The 19,950-nt window shown below is 46.8% G+C and overlaps 2 protein-coding genes across 3 annotated transcripts in view; both read left to right on the top strand.

Annotated features, from left to right (window-relative positions):
- Nucleotides 1–15,786, top strand: part of GALNS (galactosamine (N-acetyl)-6-sulfatase) — an 82,615-nt gene extending 66,829 nt beyond the window's left edge. For both annotated transcript variants that reach the window (XR_012657297.1, XR_012657298.1), the window contains 4 exons: nt 11,142–11,245; nt 12,210–12,343; nt 13,448–13,526; nt 13,977–15,786. The gene's annotated coding sequence lies outside the window, so the exon portion shown is untranslated. The remainder of the gene's footprint in view (nt 1–11,141; nt 11,246–12,209; nt 12,344–13,447; nt 13,527–13,976) is intronic.
- APRT (adenine phosphoribosyltransferase) lies at nt 9,151–15,786 on the top strand. The gene is given in 6 exon segments (XM_032764236.2): nt 9,151–9,212; nt 9,214–9,327; nt 11,142–11,245; nt 12,210–12,343; nt 13,448–13,526; nt 13,977–15,786. Coding segments are annotated over 6 exon segments (636 nt in total). The 3' UTR covers nt 14,120–15,786.
- Nucleotides 15,787–19,950: the final 4,164 nt, after the last annotated feature.

Raw genomic sequence — 19,950 nt, 5'->3', positions numbered from 1 at the left:
GCAGAATATCCAGTTCAATCAAAATCGAAACCCTGTGCGAAATACAGTGGATTTCACTGGAATTTCTTTTCAGAAGAAAACCAGGAAAAAGTTTTGACAATGTTGAATCAGTTTCCAACATATTTGGAAGGAAACAGATCAGTTTTTTGTTCTGAAACAGCGTTTCCAAAACTTTTATTTTGTGTATGTAATTCTAAATTTCAAAAAATTGATTATCCCAAAATGAAAGTTGTTTTTTTTTTGTGTGTGTGTGGAATGAAGCCACATTTCCAAATCCTGAAATCCTTAGTGAAATGAAACTTCTGCCCTCTGCGCAGCTCTACTACTTTACCAATGAATAATTAGTCAGATTAAAGTTAGGTATCAGTGGCTTGTAGACAGGTGTGTATATAATAATACTTTGTACCTCTCACGTCAGGATCTCAAAGTACTTTTACAGGCTTAACTAATTAAACTTCCCAGAACCCCTGTGAGGGAGGTGTAGCCTGGTTAATTTGATATGTTTGGGTTGGTACTACGAATGGGCATCTTAAACCACAGTGACTTGTGCTAAGGATTCAGCCTCCTGAACGCCTACAGTATGGGGATCAGTAGAGTGAGAATCACCATTAGGCACTCTATTAGGTTTAGAGACTCTAGGAGGACGAACTGTGAGTGTATGACGTATGGTCACAGGTTATCAAACTTTCTCTTATTAACAATTTAATTAAGCAGATGAACAATGCCCCAACTACTGAACCATATAGAGAGAGAGAGAGAAACAATGAGATGTCCAGCATCAAGGGTTTCATATTGTCATCCCTTAGGGCAACAGCGAGATGGGTAAAAAGATCGTCAGGTAGCCTTCCGATTGGGTGTCCCTGACATGCTTCCTTCCACACTCAGCCTGGGCTAGACCTTTTATCCTGTTACCCCCACTACGCTTATGTATCAAAGTAAGAGTATCGCCCCGTTCCTTTTTTGTACTTCCATACTTTACTAACTTAGCATGCCCTGTTTCTCATAGCTTATCCCCTTCACGTAGAATTTTCTTGGAATGGCTGGAAGGGACCTCAAGAGGTCATCTAAACCAGTCCCCTGCACTCATGGCAGGACTCGGTATTATCTAGACCAGGGCTTGGCCACCTTTCGGAAGTGCTGTGCCGAGTCTTCATTTATTCACTCTGATTTAAGGTTTTGCGTGCCAGTCAGACATGTTAACGTTTTTAGAAGGTCTCTTTCTGTAAGTCCATAATATATAACTAAACTATTGCTGTATGTAAAGTAAATAAGGTTTTTAAAACATTTAAGAAACTTCATTTACAATTAAATTAAAATGCAGAGCCCCCCGGACCAGTGGCCAGGACCTGGGCAGTGTGAGTGCCCCTGAAAATCAGCTCACGTGCCGCAGGTTATCTACCCCTGAACTAGACCATCCCTGCTAGACCATCATCTAACCTGCTCTTAAAACTCTCCACTGATGGAGATTCCACAACCTCCCTAGGCAATTTGTTCCAGTGTTTAACCACCCTGACAGGAAGTTTTTCCTAATGTCCAACCGAAACCCCCTTGCTGCAATTAAGCCCATTGCTGCTTCTCCTATCCTCAGAGATTAAGGAGAACAATTTTTCTCCCTTCTCCTTCTAACAACCTTTTATGTACTTGAAAACTGTTATGTCCCCTCTAGGTCTTCTCTTCCCTCATTCTCATTAACATACACATGTGTTACTATGGCAACTTTAAGTTATTACAGAATTCTTTGAAAAGTTACTACTGATCATCTTGTGGCATTAACTGGTGCATTGAGGCCTATTTCCCAGGTCATCAGAAACTAATACATCAATTACTGTATCTGTCATTCTTACTGGCCCGGGGTTGTCCCTCAGCCAACTTGTCATACCAACCTCTTTCAGGCCTGAGACCTTCGATGGCCAAGCTAAATCTCTTATTGGCCTAAAGCCTGTAGGCCTCAGGTTGACGCTTTACCTTACTTATCCGTATTCTACAACTTAAACTTATTAACTGCACATTGATTGTATTATGTATTCGTATATTCATCTGTCCTTGCAGTTAATTTCGATATAATAACATAACTATATAATTATATCAAACTATTAACTACAGAGGTTAGTAGTGGTTGCAGGCTACTGTAATACAGTCACGTGAAACATAGTCTTTCCAGGGTTAGCCATATAACATCCCAAGCGTTTCTTGACTTAAGGAGGAGACACAATCTACCTGTCTCCCTAGCTTGTCTAGTCAGACTAGGTGCTCCACACCTCACTAGTGATAGTCCAGAACTAAAGCATTTTGGCATGAATGCCTCGCCAATGGAGAGGTCTCTGCCTGGCTCAAGCGGGCAGGAGAAAATTTAGTCCTAAGCAAATTCTTTTCAGATGAGACTAAAAGTTATTAACTGGTTGCAAGAAGTTGGCAGGGGGAGCATTCAATACCAAAACCCAATATATTGGCCAGTAGAGCAGTGTTCATCTTGTCTCCTTTGAAATGGAGGAATAGTGGGGTGAAGAGCTTGTAGGGGGTTGGGGCAATTCAATCTTTAAGGTATCTGACTTGGTGTGATCTGGGGCATAGCAGAGGGTAGAAACATTGTTTTTCAGAAATATCTTTATCAGCTCTCTGGCAGGGCCAGGGCTGCCAAGAAAGGGGGGCAAGTGGGGCAATTTGTCCTAGGCCCCGGGTCCTGCAAGGGCCCCCACGAGAATACAGTATTCTATAGTACTGCAACTTTTTTTTTTAAGGAAGGACCCCCCCGAAATTGCTTTGCCCCAGGCCCTCTGAATCCTCTGGTCATCCCTGGGCAGGGCTGATCTAGCATTATCCAGGGAGGGACCTGAGCCTCTATCAGAGGCATGAAAATCCCTTCCCTTCAGATTGCGGGTAGAATCCTAACAAAGGGCTCCTGGGGGGCCCCTGCAGCACATGGGTGTGAGACATTTGCTTCTCTAGGAGAAAATGGTAGAATGTCATGGGGATACTCACTTGGCAAAGTGGTGTGGTGTCTTGTGTTATCAATGCTAGTAGCACTTTTGCAGATAGCATTGGAAGGTTTCAAAGAAGAAAGGAGAGGCAGCCCAAATGGAAGAGGATGGTGAAAAGTAAAATGTATGTTCAGGGGGCATAGATCCATCAGTGATGAACAGAGGAGGATGGAGATGATTTAAGTTTGCATTGATGGCACATTGCAATGTGGAGCTCCCACTTTGTAGCCAGTTTGCTATCCATGGTGGGCAGGAAAATTACCTGAATAATTTCTTTCTGCTGAAAAGCAGCCAAGATGCTGGAATAGCTGACTACACTGTACTTCAGTTGGTAAAATAGCAAAACAAACTCCTCTGATCCATCTAGAGGAATTAACAGGAGAGTTGAAAAGCCTTCATTCCAATGGAAAGTTTTATGTGCTTGATCTGTTTTTGTTTCTTCAGTTGCTGAAGGGCTGGTTGACTTGGGCCAGCTGTTGCAGAGAGGATTTGCTGGTGGCAGATAAGCTAATTTGGCTTGGGAAAGTCCTATTCCTAGTGGGAACTGCTATCAAAATACCCATAGTGACCTTCTGCTGTTTTCTCTCTCTCTCTCTCTCCATAAAGTGCTTTCTAAGAAACATAAATCCCTCAGAAAGGACAACCTTTGCATTGACCTTCAGCTTCCCCCAGCTTCCCCCAGCTTCCCCCATTACACGTAATGCCAGGCTGTCATTAAAACAGGTGTCTTTTTGTCACTTTGCCAAAGCGGGTCCATATCCCTCCATGTAAGGAATAGATAGGAAATACAGCCGTATAGCCTGCACTATGTGGTGCACATCTCCCCCAGGGGGCTGCACCAAGAATGTCTGATTAGAGCAGTCAGATATCCATATTGAGGGAGAAGTCATATAGGACCAGAATAGGGTGAAGACAGCAAGTGTGAAAAATCAGGACAGAGGATGGGGGGGGTAATAGGCGCCTATATGAGAAAAAGCCCTGAATATTGGGACTGTCCCTATAAAATCGGAACATCTGGTCACCCTAGACTAGGATGAAGACACACTAAAGCCAAGTGCAGGCTATACGCTGTGTGTCTTAATTCATCGTGCCCTAGTCACAAATCACCATGGCGTTCTTTTCCTGGAGGCTTCACTTCCTGTGTAGGCACACCCTGATTTCCACCTCCCTGCAAAACGGGACTGCTGCCCATGGGGTATGAAAGGGCTGTGAAAAATAAACACCATTTTCTTTAGAGATACATACCCGAAGGCAATTTGGCCACAACAAACTACGGAGTCTAGACAGCAAGTCGCATGACTCTTAGGTTAATTGACAGCCACTGGTATTGCTACATCCCTGAACGAAGTCAGTGCGACCCCGCGTTTCTGCAGTAGGTCTGCTCCAGCCTGCTTTCATTTGATTGGTCATAAATAGCCAGCTTGGGGCAGGGCTGACTCGCTCCTAACCTACTGGCTATCCCGCAAACGGCATGGAGATCTTCCAGTAAAACCCCTTGTGTGATTTTTTTTTAGTGTTCCTCTCCACCGGCTCTGCAGACTAAGCAGCCTGATCCCAACAGTAACGTGGAATCGAGCCCTCCGCTCCTGACCGAGGAGAGGTCTCTCAAGGCACACCCCCGGCTGCTTCTCAGTCCCTTTGCAGCTCCTTCCTGTACTTCTTGTGCCATCTGGGCTAATGAGATAATTAGCCTTCCCCAGCCCATCTCTGTCTATCCATTGGGCACAGGTCCCATAGTCAGCTGCGCTGTGGACTAATTGGAGTTGCAGTGATCAGAGCCCGGGCCCAATTGCAGTTACTCTGCGTCACATCCCCACCTGGCCTGGACCCTCTTGCTGCCTCACTGGCCGGCTGCTGCCTGGGAGCCCTGCTGTTGTTGCTGACATCATGGAGGAGGAAGACAGAGCTGCTGCTGCTGTTGGACTGAGTGGCTATACCATCTTTGTTACCTCCTGGGCCTGTGGTGCTTGTTGCTTTCATTGTGGGGGAAGGGGGAGCAGTGCAGAGCAGGGTTCTCTGCTCAGTGTCTCCCTCTGGCTCCCTGCCTTGGACCCTGTGACCATCGCATCCTGGCAGAGTCCCTGCTATGCAGCCCCCAACTTGGTGCATAGGTGGTGGAGTCCCCTTGGTGTGCCAGAGGTTGGTCCTGGCAGGTACCACTCAGATTGGAGACCTCCTAGACTATGACCAGGGGGGATTCCCTGGGGCTTTCCACCCTTCATGTTCCCTGGCACATACTGCAGGAAGAGAGGGCAGCCTTACCACTCACCCCTCGGGCTTTACTTGAGCGGGTCTTATGGGAGGGTGTTTCCCACCCATCCTTCACTCCTGGCCCTCTGGATTTTGTCATCAGGTCTCTGCCCCTGAGTCCTCCCTCCCCCAGCTGCTCCCCCTGCATAACCTGAGCCGGCTGCATGACCTCCAGCCAGTTTGTTTCTGAACCACACCTAGGACACAGCTGTACATGCTCGTGCTCCATCCTTTCACTTCCTCACCCTCATGACCCACCCTGACACCAAGGGGCAGGACCTCCTAACATCTATGCTGACCGGGTGAGCAGCCCCAGTAGGCTAGTCTGTATTCTACCCTGGGCCTGCAGCCTGCTGGGTATACCAGCTGGCGGCTCCTTCCCGGAGCTGTGAGCACGGGCGTGTGCTTGGTGTGGCTCACCCTCCTCCCCGACACCTGTCCCTTATGCGGTGTGAGGGAGACCCTGGCGCACGTCTACCTCGAGTGTGCCAGGCTGCAGCCCCTTTTCTGGCTCCTCCAGAATCTTCTCCCGAGGTTCTGGTCGCACCTTTCCCCACACCTCCTACTCTACGCACGCCCCATCCGTGGCCCCACAGAGTCGCGAGAACTCCCCATCCCCGTCCTGGTGCTGGCCAAGGTGGCCGTCCACCATACCAGGAGGAGGTTGCTGGATGGGGAGGTGCTCTGTGACTGCAGCCTATTTCCGTTCCTCCCTTAGGTCACGCCTCCAGGTAGAGTTCTGGGCCACGTCTTCTGGCTCCTGGACGCCTCCAAGGAGCAGTGGGCCCTGTCCAGGGATCTGTTTGGTGTCCACCTCTGGCTCCCTGCTTTTGACCCTGTGACCCTCACTTCTGTCCCTGTTTAATCATTTGTTGTTTCCTGCCTTTACTTGAACCCAGAGTTTAGGGGCTCCTCCCTTTAGGCTGAGTCAGTGAGGGGCCTTCTGATGTTGCAGGCAGCTTGGGGCCACCTGCTCCCAGGAATTCAATAGGTGCTGTTGCTCAGCACTCTTGTCATAAAGCTGCGTACTCCTCGTGTTTTCTGTTACATGTACAACATACGCCACAGTTATTGTGTGTTTTTAAAGTGTAGGACTTGCCTAAGGCTACCAAGATGGTGGCAAGTTTGGATCAGCAACAAGAGAATCCTGCCTACTGGGACCTGTCATTGCTCTAGGCTGCCCAGGGACCATCTTTTGGCCATTCAATAGCCTTGTCAGTGCAATGGGAAATCTATAAATCTAAGTCTCTCGGCTAGTATATACTTTGTATTAGTTAGCTGAGGTTTGAATATGCTGCAGAAGAAACAGGAGTTAAGAGTCTGATGTCAGGATGCTCTGCCCCGGGGTGGGCTGATGCTGAGCCATGTCATGCTGTCTGGAGTGGCTCACGGACAGCGAGTGCCAACCTCAGGGCAGACTGTCAAGAGGCAGGGCAAAAATTCCAGACTGGTGCTGACAAATGTGAATTCCTGGATCCCTGTGACAGTCTTACCATGGAGTCACACACAGTCCCCTTAGACTCTCCAGTCTCTCTCTCCAGCGAGGCAAGCTAGACTGAGTGATAAATAGTCACTTACACCAAAAATTGCTCCCTGGCCCAAGAGACCAGTCATTTACCCCAGATCAAATTGTATCTTAGATCTCTCACCAAAGACAACACCTGTAGCCAACCCTGTAATAAACTAACTTATTTATTAACTAGGAAAAAGAAATAAGAATTACTTACAGGTTAAAGCATGCAAACATATACACAAATGAGTTGCAATCTAAATCTTAAGAGTGACAGAGTTGTAGTGATCTTTCAATTCAAAGTGTCTTTCAGAGCAGACCCAGAGGTAACTCATAGGCCTGGTCTACACTACGCTGTTAAACCGATTTTAACAGTGTTAAATCGATTTAACGCTGCACCCATCCACACTACACTGCTCTTTATACCGATTTAAAGGGCTCTTTAAATCGATTTCTGTACTCCTACAAAACTAGAGTAATGCTAAAATCGATATTACTATATCAGAATAGTGTTAGTGTGGACGGAAATCGACATTATTGGCCTCATTATTTTACAGTAGCTACCCACAGTGCACCGCTCCAGAAATCGATGCTAGCCTCGGACCATGGACGCACACCACTGAATTAATGTGCCTAGTGTGGACGCGCACAATCGACTTTATAATATCTGTTTTATAAAATCGGTTTAAGCTAATTCGAATTTATCTTGTAGTGTAAACGTAGCCCTAGAGATCTCTGGCTTCAGTTTAGTGTCTCTGGCCCTGTGAGAGTTCAAACAACAAAGAGATGGAACATTTTCCTGTGTGTGTGTTTCATTTCCTTCATTCAGCCTCCAAGTCCATAGGATGAGCTTCCTTGCATGTAGCATTTCCAAGGTGTGATAGGGCCATTCACCAATCCTTCGTATTGCGATGTTCCTTGATGGCCCATCTGATTTTGATAGTCCTGGGGGGGGGACACTCGTCCTATCTGAATTCACAAGTTTAGAGCAAACATTTCCAAAGTTATAAAGCAAGATGTATATATTTCCTCATAGCCTGGTAAAGTACAGATGTTACAAATAAGATTAATGCATGCCACAACTTACACTCTTTAGAGTCTAAACACTAAATATGTTCTTGTAAGACTAATATCTATTTTGAGCAACACTAATGTATTGTTCCAATGAAGTGGGTTTTAGCCCACGAAAGCTTATGCCCAAATAAATTTGTTAGTCTCTAAGGTGCCACAAGTACTCCTTGTTTTTTTTGCTGATACACACTAACATGGCTACTGCTCTGAAACCTGTCACTAATGTATGAGTGACCTGATCTGGGCACCTGCTGTGAGTTTGTCAGTTCTTAGCTAATGCCTGCAGACTTTACAAGAGCTGGCATCTGGCCTGCCAGCATCACAAGTCATTAGCCCAGAACTGAGCATCCTCACACTTTCTACTTGATTTTTTTCCAGTTTACACAAATGAAACAACAGATTTTAACTGATACAAAATGCATACTCCAGGACATGCTAGTTTGTGCTTAATGTTCAGGTCATGCTGTGACTATTTTATCAAGCATTGGAGAAGGTAAGAGAGGTAGCAGGGTAGAGCCTGTGGCAGATCAGGGAATGGGTTTGCTGGGTATTGAATAACTATGGCTGGACTTTTGGTAGAGGGCGAAAGTGACAGGTCATCCTGAGCTTTTGAATTGGTAACTTTTTTCTTTTCTGTTTTTTTAAGCCAGAACCAAGTTCAGACTCCTCTGGGAGATGCTGTGTTGCTTCTGCTGAAGTGGCTTCCTGCATGGTGCAGCGGGTCCTGCTGTAGTAGGACTTGCTCTTCTCTTGGCACAGAGCATAAAGGTGAACAGTGTCATGACAGGGGCAGACAGCAAGGTGGCATCACAGGTGTAACCTCATAGTGGCAGGCAGGTGATGTGGCCGGAATCGGTGTCATGAGGGCACTGTGTGTGTGACATCACCAGCGTGATTGCCCAGTGGTGGTGTCATCACGGGGTGGCTGGAAGGGAGTGACGTCACAGTGACCTCACAGCAGGAGTGACAGCATGACAACGTGCAGGTGTCAGCCTGCTGCTGTGGGTTGCAGTGTCTTCATGGTCCTAGTGGAAGAGAAGGTAACACCCTGGGGACGTTGTCACGGGCCACCCATAGATGTGAGCTCATGATGCTACTGGCAGGGCAGGTGCTGATAATGCAGGGCCACACCCCCAGCAACAGCCCCCAGCTTCCTCTCTACCCCTTCCAGCAGCAACTTCCACACCTCCTCCCCTTCCAGCAGCAAGTCTCCCCCTCACACTCCTGCCCCCTTCCCACCTCGCCCCCTCTCTTCCAGCAGCAACGGTCTCCCCCGCTCACATTTCCCCCCCCTTCCAGCTGCAATGGTCTCCTCCGCATTCCCCCCCTCCGCCTCCCGCAATGGTTTCCTCCGCACTCTCCTGTCTCCTCCCCCCGAGCACCCAGCTGAGTCCGGCGAGGGGCGCTGCGCAGTGCGGAGGTCACGCGGAGTGCATTGGCGGGAGCTGGCGCCGCGGCGCGGCTGCTGGCGGAGCAGGGTCCCGCGACCTTCCTTCCCTCCCCCGGGGTGCTCTGCCGGTGAGGGGTGGAGGGCCTGGGGGGTGATGCCCGACCGCATATCACTCCTCATTCCTCCTCACGCGGAGCTGCATTGGCATCAGCGTGTGTCGATGCGGAGGTTCTGCCAGCGTGGTGCTGGCGCCGACAGGTAGGCGTCCTCGTCGAGCCCTCAGGCGCACAAGCAGGTGGGAGGATGAGAGGATGTGCGGTCAGGCCGGCGTATGGGGAAAGGGGAGGTGGGAGGTGTGAGGGGAAGTGGGACGCTGGGGGTTGATGAGGAGAGGGAGCTAGGGGTGGGGGGAGTGAGGGAGGGTGGGTCAAGGACATGAAGGGGGGCTGGGGGGTGATGACAGGAGGGGTAGGGGGGCTTAGGGGAGGATTGAGGTAGGGTTGGGGTCCAGGAGTGCAGGGACCTGGAGCGCGTGATGATGGGGAAGGAGTGAAGTGCAGGCTCAGAGGAGAGGAGGAGGGCGTTGGTCAAGAGCTGCTGGCTGGAAGATGATGGGCTGGGGGGTGAGTAGAACGACAGGGGAGGGAGAGGCTGGGCTAGCCGTTACCGTGGGCGCCTAGACATGCGTGGAGGAGGGCTATAGGCAGGGTCAGGACACGAAGGGGGCGGGCGCCCATGGTGATGAAATCGAATCGGAAGGATGTGGGAGGCCTCGGGGATGATGAGAAGGCGGGCGTAGGACTCAGGAGGAAGAATGAGGGGGCAAGGGAGCTGGCTGTCATGAGAGAAGCGGTATTGCGGGCAGCGAGCGCGCGGGACGTAGGGAGCCGTGGAGGGAAGGAGCGAGGGGCTTGGGGTTGGGGCAGGGAGCGAGGGGGGCTGGGTGGGGGGGCTGCGGGAGGGACATGGGAGCAGGACAGGTTGTGGGGGGGAGAAGCCCTGTGCAATTACACTTGTGGAGCATGCACACTAGGGAACAGCATGAAGCTTGGCTCTGGCACATGGATGACACAGCTGCAGAGTCCAGCTGCCCTGGCACTGGGGATAGACCCGCTTGGCCTGCCTAGGTGTGTTCTTGCTCTGCACTGGCCTTTGCCCTGCACGCTTTGTCCACCTCTGCCCGGTGTGCTGAAGCTGAGCTCAGGCACGGCCCATGACCCACAGGCTCCTGGAGTTACTTGGTCAGTGAGCAGCCAAGTTACAAGTGGGAGTAAAGTCACATGGTGTGAAACTGAACTGATGTGTACCTTTGTAGAGTCGGGGGCCAAACTCTCTCCCAGCATGTTCTTATCTGAGCACCTTATCAGTTGTGGCTGAGATTGGTCAGGTATATGTATGGGCTATATCTCAGCAAATAAAAAACACTTTGCAGATGCCCTAACACAGGCATTTCTTAATGAGGGCTGTTCCAGCTTTTTTTTTTTTTTTTTAATAGCTGTGTCAGTGCTACAACTCTTATTAAAAAAGTATGAATTTCATTATAATTTATTTTTCCATCACACACATTTTCAAAACATCTGCATTGTTTTGGCTTAGACAGTCTCAGAAAAAGTCACCATCTGGAATTCTCAGCCTGGAGTGTGAACACTTTGGAAGGTTCTGAGCATCTGAAAAAAGGGTTAGAATGCAAGTGCTTAGGGAATCGTAGCAGCAATTGCTAGCTAGATTTCTTCACTCAGTGCTGAGTCCAACCACTGTTTCAAGAGATCTTGTAAATAGCCCCTTTTGCAGCTATTATGAACCCCTGGAAATGGAGTGAGGACTCAAATCCACTTGTTTACGAAGCTTGGTTTCTACATGGAGAGGGTAAACTGTGGGCTCTGATCTGTGTAATGTAGCTTTCAGGTTCCAGGGAAAACTCATTTTGTTCTTCTGTTTTTAGTGATATCACCCCTTTGCTAAAGGATCCTATAGCCTTCAGGACTGTGATTGATATTTTGGAAGCTCATTTGAAGATACGCTCTTCACAGATCGACTTCATTGTGGGTGGGTAGCATGATAAATCTTTAGTGAAACTTCTGTAAAATACAATACAGAACATTACTGTCCATCCATTCAGAGATGGCATGGTCAGAAACAAGCCCTCTGAGGAGCCAGAAAAGATGGTATAACATCATGGTATTGCAACATTATGACTGTTTATCATAACATTTTATTCTGTACCAAACTACATAACACTAGTGTGATGGCAGTTTTATTTCTGTTAGTTTTCTGACATGCTGTTTTGAGTGTTGAACATACTCGAATATTTGGCAATAATTTCCTTTATTTAAAAAGATTTAATAGCAATAAGCAGTGAATTAGCCAACATAAGTGAATTACTACTCTGTCTTCCTTAGTCTATAACTTCCCTTTAAGCCAGGTCTAGTGTATATAAATAGCAAAGAGACAAGCTGTGTTTCCATTTTCTGCTTGTCTCAGAATGACTGGTTACAGACCAACTATAGCTGTGCCTTGTGGAGATAACTGTTCCGTTCTAACTAACATGTTGTTTAAGGACATGGAGAATAATAAGTACTGAATGAAAGGGGGATGATTTGACAATAACCCAATGTCAATTAGTCTAGTGGACTCTATTCAGTTCTTAGTGGCTGTGATCATTTAAACCCATCCTGATGTGATACTGGGTTTCTGGCCCTACAGTTGAATTGATACTGAGACTTAATTTCTTATCAGTACAGACAAGAACCAGTTCACAAATGAATAGAGGGAGCTCCTAACATGGATACTCTGGTGATATATGTGGAACTCCAGATTCCAGGCTGCATTTCATACTAAGTCTGTGTGAATACAAACATATAATGCAAAGTAGGTGGGATTGCAAGTCAGTACAAATAGCTGCTAGACTCCCTGAATACAGGAAGATAACAGAAACATTGAGCATTTGCAGAGAGTGAAGGCTGAAGGTTTCCCTTTGTTAACTGTGTTTTCGCTGCTCTGCTTTCCATAGGTCTGGATTCTCGTGGTTTTCTCTTTGGCCCAGTGCTGGCACAGAGACTAGGGATTGGCTGTGTGTTAATACGAAAAAAGGGGAAGCTTCCGGGTCCCACAGAATCTGTCTCATACGCTCTTGAATATGGCCAGGTAATAGCCAGAAGAGAACCCTTGGTGGACACTGCTGTAATTGCTAATATCTTGTTTGTTGAGCTCACTGAGCTACTTTGGGGATGAGGATGGTGGTGAGGTGAAGCCCATCTAATAATATTTGGTGCTAGAGATTTTCACAGCCATTGTAGCCCTTCTGGGGCTGGTGATGAGAGCACAGCATTGGGAGTCGGGCATTCTAAATTCCATTCTGGTTGTGCCCAGTGACTAGTTCCTACATCACAGGGGTAGTGTGAGGCTTAACAGAGTTAATTTTGCAAACTCTTCTGAGATCTTTGGAGAAAAGGCTTGAATCTGAGTGTATATATTATTAATAATACTGAGCATAAAAACTAACGGCTGCTGATTTTCAGAGAAACCTAGCTAAAGGGCTGACAGCAAGTCCTGTGCTTCTGGAGAAAGGCCAGTGGGAAAGAAAGAAAGAAGTGCGGTTGCTTTTTCCCACTCTTGCTTGTTTCAGTAAATGCTCTTTTTTATGGTTTTCAAGCAGGAAACACTTATTGCACAGCTGCTGGGTTCATGCCTGGCCCTTACTGGAAGAGAGATAGCATTGACTTGATAACTGCCTTAGCTAGTTAACTAATGCTGCTGAATACTATGGAGGCAAGCCTTCCCTTGCATAGTACAAAGTACTGTGGTAGTCATAAGCATTGCATGGGTCAGTCCTTAGGTAGAATGGGTTCATCTCTCTTGGAGGACAGAAAAAAGATGCTTCAGTGGCTGGCTGCATATACATATATAGACACTAAAGGGCTAAAACCAGGGACTTTGTGCACCGAAACTACAAGAGTCTTGATCATGCATGCTTAGGCCAGTGTATTACATACAGGCATTCCAGTCCCATCCGGGCTGCTGTTTTGGGAGAGCTTATCTAACAAAAGGAATAGAATGCACTGTGTTAGTGTGCACGATTGGGACTCTAAAGATCTCCTTTAGCTTGAGGCCTGTGAATTTAGGTGCTGAAAGTCAGGATTTCATTATTGCTAATGAATGTGATATCTGCATTTTGCGACACACTAACATTTTCAAAAGCAGTACGCTATAAAGTGAGACTAGAACAAAGTTGCCTTTTCAATCTTGCAGGCTGAACTTGAAATCCAGAGCGATGCCTTGGAGCCGGGAGAGAAAGTGGTCCTCGTTGATGACCTGCTTGCGACTGGAGGTAAGAGCAGTCGCTTAGTTAAATCTGCTTCATGTGTAGTTGTGCTTTAACTGGTATTGCTCATTCTATCCTCGGGGTGTTCTCTGCTAAAGCTGCTTTGAAGAGGACAGAACCTCTTTGTAAAAGTGTCCTTGTGACTTTATGGGGAGAGGGATGCAGCGGTTTATACTGTGTCTGAATAACTGTACTATAGTACCTGAAATCCCTGCCCTAAGGCCTGCCAGAATTCAGCTTGGTTTAAAAAAACATAAAAGCCATGTTGGAATCCATTGTCTCATTCTTGGCTTTGCAATGTGCTGACGCTTTCTGAAAGTCTAAAGTTACCTGTTTGCATGCTTCTAACCATGTGATTAGCGATGGCTTAAAGTTGGAACTAAGACTATGTGCCTTATCTGCTTGTAATATTTGGAGTGATTGTAACTCTCTCTGCTTAATGTCCTTGTTGTGCAGGTACCATGTGTGCAGCCTGTGAGCTGATGAAGAAGCTGAAGGCTGAAGTCCTAGAGTGTGTGGTGGTCATAGAGTTAAAATCGCTGAAAGGGGCAGAAAAACTGAAACCCTTCCCTGTCTACTCTCTGCTGCAATATGACTAATGAGCTTCAGATCAGAGAAGGTTGCTATGGTCTGATTGCAGCTGTCTTCTTGCTGAAGATCTGCTGCTGTTTCTTATCTTGATCAATTGTTTGTTTGAACGCAACAAGCACAATTAACTATTTTTGGGTGAGAGGCATGGGAGGTCTGAATAATACGTTCCTATTTGTTTTATTCCATTATTTCCTTGAGACGATAATACTAACCTTGACTTCATTGTAGGGATTGAACAGGTGCTATATCATAACTACTCCTGTTTATTTTCCAAGCCAAAGATTAAAACTTCCTTTTAGAGAGATCAGTGTGTAAAAGGTGCTGCTAAGGGCAGTAGCAAACTAGATGGAGAACTGGGGTGATGCCTTTTGTGGGACCCATGTACTGGCTTTTGATTTCAGCCAAAAATAGCCAGTACCATGCTGAGACTTTGTAATAGGCTCCTTAGAAATACCAGAGATGGAAATGAATTATTATAAAACAGGACAATGTTGTATGTGGCTTCAGGTGATTGGCTGCAATGTTCTCTGCTTTCCTTTGGGACACCGTGTGCATTATGTGTTCCTTCCTGGCAGCGGAATGGGCTATTCATATGGGAAAGGCAGGGACTGCAGATGGCAATGCAGAGTTAGTACAGATAAATCATTAGACCCAGCCCTCCTCTGTTCCCTAAAGAAAGGAGGAAGCGTCTCCCCATTACAGCAAGGGCAGTTAGGCCTCTCTTGTACCAGCTCAGTTCTCCTAAACTTCCTGTGCCGTTTATGCCCCTTATTCTGGGGGCACTGACAGAGCTGAAAGTAGTTTTGAGAGGGGGAAAAAGTTGTCTGTCGATCCAAAATACCATTTAGAAGCCTTTGTATCATTCCAGTCTTGTGTTAGGTTTTGTTGTGTACTGCTACAGCTGTGGGTTTGGTGAGAAATGAGGAAGGGCTTTGAGATTTACTTGTGGTCAGGTGGAAGGAATCCATTTCTCTAGATCAGTGAGAACTAACATGGTATTGGAGGTCTGTATGATGGCCTTTTTACTGCATCCACATGCTTGGGTTACAGCTGTTCTGTCAACCTTGTGAACTGTACACATTGGAATTCTTCAATTTGCAATGCTAATGGCGCAGTGGTGATTTGTTCAGTATGAGAAATGGGTGCAAGTCCCCAGCATGTCATGCTCATCCATGCAAAACATGCAACTTTTTACATGCTCCCTTATATATACAGTAAAGTTCCCTGAGCTCTGCCTTTATCTTCAAGTTCCAGTAAATTGAAAGGTTACTCAGTATGCTTGGGTGCATACTGTTATCTCCCCTCCCTCTGACTCCTTCCAGTCAATTTCCTTGTTCCAAAATACCCTCCAGTATTGGCACCGCCTAAAAAGGGACGGGAAAGTGGAACTATGCACACTTTATGTGCTTCAGCATAAGCGCTAATATTAACAGCATTCTAGTTACTGTGGTGGACAAAGTTTGATAGGCAGACTTTTAGAAAAAAGACTACTACTTGTGATCTAGCTGTAACATCCAACTCTGTCACAGATGCTTACAAATTAGAGCCAGGGTTCCCAAATCTCCTTATGGATGAGAAAGGATGCTTTGAATTGCAACTAATATTTGTAATGGCTGTCTTCAATTGAATCTGTAGCTGATTACTAAATAAATTGACCTTTTAATTCTCAAAACTATTTTGGTAGCAGGATGAAGTTGGTGTGTGTTTCTATGCCCATTTCTCTTCAAGAAACCAATATCCAGTGAAACAAGACATCTTGTGACTTCAGTGAAATTCAAAAGGGCTGGAAATTGGGCCAGCCCCACTGCTTTACAGGCTGAGCTGAACCTTTGAGACAGGGTATCATAAGCTTTCCCAAATCTGGACCTTAGCGTCCAGAAATCTGGGTGCCTGCATGAACCCCTCTCAGCTTTATTATCAGCTCAGATTTGATCTCGCTGCCACCAGCCAGGAATTTCCAGGGCCTGCCTCCCTCTCTGGTCTCCCAAAACCTTCTCTGGGGTGAACCCAAGACTCAGAAGCCCTGAGTCTCACACAAAGGGAAACAAGCTCCTCCCTTGTCTACTCTTTACTCATCCCAGCCTCCCCCCTGGGTTATCCTGGGCGATACTGTACTTAAACTCCTTGAATGCAAAACAGAAGGGCAATTTACTCCCCCGAGACTATGCATTCAATCCTAGTCAAGCTAAGACAAAGAGATTTCCCCCTCCCTTCGCTTAGCCTTAACCAGAGAAAACATCAAACAGGTTTTAAAAAGAAAGAAAAGACATAAAAATATCTGTATCAAGGTGACAATTACACAGAGTCAATTGCTTAAAAGAAAAATATGAATAACCAGCCTTATCCAAAAAGAGAGACAATTTAAACATTCCAGCAAACTCCACACATGTAAATACAAAAAAACCCAATAACAGCCTATGTTTTTTTTTCTGCCTTTGTACTTACAACTTTGGAACTGAAGATTAGAGGCTTGAAGATAGAAAGAAAGAAGAAAAATCCCCTCTCAGGCCTGGTCTACACTATGCGTTAAATCGATTTAAAGAGCATTAAATCGATTTAACGCTGTACCCGTCCACACTACAATGCCCTTTATATCGAATAAAGGGCTCTTTAAATCGATTTCTGTACTCCACCCTAACGAGAGGAGTAACGCTAATCGATATAACATATAGGATTACGGTTAGTGTGGACGGAAATCGACGTTATTGGCCTCCAGGCGGTATCCCACAGTGCACCACTGACCGCTCTGGACAGCAGTCTGAACTCGGATGCAGCGGGCAGGTAAACAGGAAAAGCCTGCGAACTTTGAACTACATTTCCTGTTGCCCAGCGTGGAGCTCTGATCAGCACGGGTGGCGATGCAGTCTCAAATCAAAAAGAGCTCCAGCATGGACCGTACGGGAGATACTAGATCTGATCGCTGTATGGAGAGACAAATCTGTTGTATCAGAGCTCCGTTACAGAACCCGAAATGCCAAAGCGTTTGAAAAAAAATCTCCAGGATACACAGCGCTGCGTGACAAGCGTAACAGAAAGCCAGAGACTCAATGGACGCTCATGGATGGAGGGGTACTGAGGACTCCAGCTATCCACAGTCCACAGCAGTCTCTGAAAAGTATTTGCATTCTTGGCTGAGCTCCCAATGTCTGTAGGTTCAAACACAGTGTCTGGCGTGGTTCAGGGAATAGCTCCTCAGTTTCCCCCCCCACCCCATCACGTGAAAGAAAGGGGAAAGAAATCATTTCTTGATTCTTTCAATGTCACCCTATGTGTACTGAATGCTGCTGGTAGACGTGATGCGGCAGCAGTGAGAGCAGTACCGCTCCTCTCCCCTCCCCGGTGGTAGACGGTACAATATGACTGAATCCGTTGTCGCCATCAGCCCGTGAGTGCTGCTGGCTGGCCTCAGGTGAGGCTGGCCGAGGGCCCCTAGGTAAAATGGGAATGACTCCCAGTTACTCCAGTAGATGGTACAGAACGGCTGGTAACTGTCTTCATCATAGCAACTGGGGGCTGAACTTCATCAGCCCCCTCCCTTTCCTGTGTAAAGAAAAGATTCCGTACTGCCTGGACTGTCATAGCCCCAGGAGGCTGCCTCCCCTCATTTTATCTCACTAACAAGTCCTGTTTCTTATTCCTGCATTCTTTATAACTTCATGACACGGGGGGGGGGGGACACTGCCATGGTATCCCAGGAAGGTTGGGGAGGAGGGAAGCAACGGGTGGGTGTTTCAGGGCAACCCCTGTGAATACTGACACGGAGCAGCTGTGCTCTGATACACTGGTCCTCTAATACACTTGCCCCTATTCTAGGCAGGACTGACTCTATTTTAGAAACCATAGGGAGGGATTGACTCAGTCCCAAGTGAGTCAATCCCAATTTTGCTTTTGCGTTGCGCCCGGCCGATTTCAGCCAGGGGCACTCATGATAGCAACGACAGTACAGAGGGGGAGAGATAACTGTCATCTCATTGCCAGTTTTCTCCGCAGTAGATGGTACAGAACGACAGTACCATCTCTGCTATCATTGCAAAAGCAAGTGAATGCCGTGTGTAGCGCTGGAGTATCGCCCTCTCTCTCAGTACACATACAGTGTGGAAAAAAAAAATGCAGAATGGGCTCCATGGTTGCCATGCTATGGCATCTGCCAGGGCAATCCAGGGAAAAACGGCGCGAAAGGATTGTCAGCTGATGTTTTTCCCGGAGGAAGGAATGACTGACGACATTACCCAGAACCACCTGCAACAATAATGATTCAACCCAGAATCCAAGGGGTGGGAGAGACTGCGGGAACTAGGGATAGCTACGCAAGAGCTACCACACAATGCAACCCTTCAGAAATCAACGTTAGCCTCGGACCATGGACACACAACACCGAATTACTGTGCCTAGTGTGGCTGCATGAAATCAAATTTATAATATCAGTTTTATAAAACCGATTTTAGCTAATTCGATATTATCCGTAGTGTAGAGGTGGCCTCATAGCTGAGAGCCAGACAAAGACAAAGACCCAAACATTCCCTCCCCTGAGCTTTGAAAAATCCGTTTCCTGATCGGTCCTCTGGTCAGGTGTTTGGTTCCCTTTGTTAATCCTTTACAGGTGAAAGAAACATTAACCCTTAGCTATCTATTTATGACACAGGGGTAGGCAACCTATGGCATGGGTGCCGAAGGCGGCATGTGAGCTGATTTTCAGTGGCAGTCACACTGCCCAGGTCCTGGCCACTAGTCTAGGGGGCTCTGTATTTTAATTTAATTTTAAATGAAGCTTCTTAAACATTTAAAAAACCTTATTTACTTTACATACAACACTAGTTTAGTTATATTATAGCCATAGAAAGAGACTTTCTAAAAATGTTAAAAATGTATTACTGGCATACAAAACCTTAACTTAGAGTGAATAAATGAAGATTTGGCACACTACTTCTGAAAGGTTGCTGACCCCTGCTTTAAGAGATCTTCCTCATATCTGGTCTTACTGAATTTTTCCCCAAGCCTTGCCCTGTGAGCTCTCCCTGGAAGACGCTAGAGAAGCCAACTTTGGGACTTGCCAGTCTCACCCTCCTAGAACTGTAACGCTTACTATTGAATCCTTCAAGGTAAAGAAAGGCAGTTACTTATTCAGTGCCTTGAGCATACAGGGCAAGGAAACTTGCTTCCCCACAGGTTTGTGAAAGTGCACCTTACACATGGAGAATTGCTCAGATGCCACATTAAATCACATAGGCAGGCAGTTAAAGAGTAAAAACTGTAGAGAGGGTTTGGGCATTTGCTTCATTGTAGGCTGCTGTATACTCCCTTCGTTTGGACAGAACCACCTGTAGGGTGACGCTGCCAAAGCCATGGCAACTTGTCTACAACTTGAGCTGTGGGGTTTAGCTCTGAAGGGTGGGGTGTGAGTGGTATAGGCCTAGTGTCCTTTACAATCCCCCAGGCCTGCTTGCTCACCAGATGCAGGGCCGGCGCAACCCATTAGGCAACCTAGGTGGTCACCTAGGGCGCTAACATTTGGAGGGTGGCAACCGCAGTTGCTGGATCTTTGGCTGCCCGAGTTGTCAGCAGTATTTTGGGGGTGAGACCTTCCACTGCATCTATCAGGTGGTATTTTGGGGGTGGGACTTTCTGCCACCTAGGGTGCCAAAACTGGCAGGGCTCCTGACCAGATGTGTAGCCAAGCACGTGTTGTTAACCTTAAACATCAGATGTTCAGTTTCTTAGGTCTGTAGGAGTACTGGGTTAATTCGCTCCAAGCTTCAGAACCGCTAAAAGATACACTAGTCCCCAAATAGGACATTACAATTCTTTGGGAAGCATCCAGAGGATATTTAAGTTTAACTTT

This window comes from Chelonoidis abingdonii, chromosome 19 (genome assembly GCF_003597395.2).
Source record: "Chelonoidis abingdonii isolate Lonesome George chromosome 19, CheloAbing_2.0, whole genome shotgun sequence".
Taxonomy (NCBI): Eukaryota; Metazoa; Chordata; order Testudines; family Testudinidae; genus Chelonoidis; species Chelonoidis abingdonii.
The sequence above is the reverse complement of the archived record's forward strand: the minus strand, read 5'-3'. Positions and strand labels throughout refer to the sequence as shown.